Source organism: Octopus bimaculoides, chromosome 6, assembly GCF_001194135.2.
Source record: "Octopus bimaculoides isolate UCB-OBI-ISO-001 chromosome 6, ASM119413v2, whole genome shotgun sequence".
Lineage (NCBI taxonomy): Eukaryota > Metazoa > Mollusca > Cephalopoda > Octopoda > Octopodidae > Octopus > Octopus bimaculoides.
The window spans coordinates 28,832,742-28,834,697 of record NC_068986.1 but is presented as its reverse complement, the minus strand read 5'-3'; the positions used below and the strand labels follow the sequence as shown (position 1 = coordinate 28,834,697).

At 42.2% G+C, this 1,956-nt stretch overlaps 1 protein-coding gene across 1 annotated transcript; it reads right to left on the bottom strand.

The window, feature by feature from the left end:
- Positions 1-399: 399 nt before the first annotated feature.
- Positions 400-1,685, bottom strand: LOC106876209 (uncharacterized). The gene is made up of 3 exons (XM_014924668.1): positions 1,362-1,685; positions 833-984; positions 400-517 (listed from the first exon to the last, which is right to left on the bottom strand). The coding sequence occupies exons 1-3, from the start codon at positions 1,683-1,685 to the stop codon at positions 400-402; spliced, it is 594 nt and encodes a 197-aa protein (XP_014780154.1).
- Between the last annotated feature and the right edge of the window lie 271 nt (positions 1,686-1,956).

The following is a 1,956-nucleotide window of genomic DNA, read 5'->3' as shown; positions in this document are numbered from 1 at the left end:
TATGTAGGCAAGGGTACTTAGATGCAGATAAAGATATAGACACACCTGTACGTAGGCACTTTGAATTTCTATGGCAACATCAATAATGTCACAGCTACACCTAGGCTAATGAAATCTCTCCTACCTTGGTTTATTTGAAATCAAACATTTTAGATTATAGCCTTCCTGAATGTGCCTACTTGCGATAGGATTTTTCCAACACTCTTTAGATTTTTATTTAGATCTGTTATCTTGTGTGTCGTTACAAACAAGTTCTCTCGTTTCCGTTCGTCAAGCGACTGATGGCAAGCCTTAGCTGCCTGATACGAAGCTTGCTTCCCAACCGCACGGTTCCCGGTTCAGTCCCACCGCGTGGCACTTTGGCAGAAATTTGCGCTCTCTGAGTGCTCTTGTTTACTATCACTCCTGGGACACATAAAGCCGGTTACCCGGTTTCCTTGACGTATAGACGACTGACTTCACAGCAATTCCAGTGTTGGTTTGTTTACGTCCCGGTAAAGGAAGTGTTCGGAGAGCGCTAGAATAAATACCAGATTAAAACAAAAATAAGTTCTGAGGATGATTTGCTTGACTGATCCGTACAATACGGAGCCCCAGCTTGGCCGCAGTCCAACTACTGAAACAAGTAAAAGATAAAATATAAAATATAAAAGATAAAAAGATATATCTATCAACACATACATGAGGTTTATTTTTCAACATAGTCCCTCCTGCGGTCCACATTTCTTCCATCGGTGCTTCAGTGCTTGGATCCCATTGCTGGTGAAGTTTTAATCCTGTTGGTCACAAGAGACATCAGTAGCATATATGACATCATCGTCACTGCGGATACTGGTTCCCATTTAGGTGTCGTTTTATGTTGGAGAACAGATGATAGTGAGAGAGGGCCAAATCAGGAGGATAGTTATGGTGATCAACCAGTTCAAAGTCACAGTCATGCACAGCAGCCATTGGAGCCAAGCGCTTCTGTGCTGAAGCATTGTCCTGTATGAAACAAGACACCTTTCATCAGTTTTCATGGGCGTTTGGTCTTGATAGACTTTCGTAATTGCCTCAGAAAGTTGGCATAGTACTATACATTGATGTTGTCTTCTTTCCCCCAAAACTGAGGCCATCAACTTCTTTGCAGACGAAAAGACCTTGGCCTTCTTTGGAATAGGTGGGGAGGGATGTTTCCACTGCATGGGCTGTCTCTTCTTGTTTGGCTCAAAGTCATGAAGCCAACACTTGTTCAGGATTAGGAAACGTTCAAATAAACCAACTGGATCTGCCTCAAACAATGTCAGATTTTCCTGTGATGTGATCAGCCTGGTGCACTTTTGATCAGGTGTCAGAAGACATGGCACTCCCCGAGCAGAAACTTTTGTCATATCGAGTTCATTGCGTACGATATTCTCAATTCTCTCACAGAATATGCTAATATCGTTGGTTAGTTGATTTATAGTCAATCGCCTGTCATCCATCATCATGAGATGAGGACGATCAATGTTTTCCTTGCTGGTGATTGTTGCAGGACATCCATTCGTTGGGTCATCTTCAAGTTTCTCTCGTTTCCTCCTAAATTCAGCTGCCCGATTTCGCACTGTTGATAAAGCTAGAGCATTATCCCGTAATGTAGCAACCATGTTTGCAAGACTGTCCTTGGGGACTAAACCCCATTTTATACAGGTACATGATAACACCATGATGTCAAATTTTGTCCATTTTGATGAGGAGTCGCTACTTGTTACATTCCAAGTCTTCTTTCAACAGTCAGGTGTTAGTTTACACAGGAAGCAATACTGCACCTATTAATAAGAAGAGATGAAATTGAGGCATGCAAGATTTCAAAGTTCTAGCATCATTCCTTCAGAGTCAACCTATTGAATTTTCAGTCCCCCCTTGTAATTTCGGCAGAACATTCGATAAAATACCTTGCGGTATTTACTTGCGTCTGTTTTACGCCGCCCGGTTCGA

What these genes read in the sequence shown, in the direction of transcription:
- LOC106876209 (XM_014924668.1), bottom strand. Translation starts at nt 1,685, where the DNA reads ATGGTGTTATCATGTACCTGTATAAAATGGGGTTTAGTCCCCAAGGAC. An exon ending in ATGAACTCGATATGACAAAA is followed by an intron (nt 985 to 1,361) that starts GTTTCTGCTCGG and finishes TGTTTCATACAG; the next exon opens with GACAATGCTTCAGCACAGAA. An exon ending in CGACACCTAAATGGGAACCA is followed by an intron (nt 518 to 832) that starts GTATCCGCAGTG and finishes TATTTATTCTAG; the next exon opens with CGCTCTCCGAACACTTCCTT.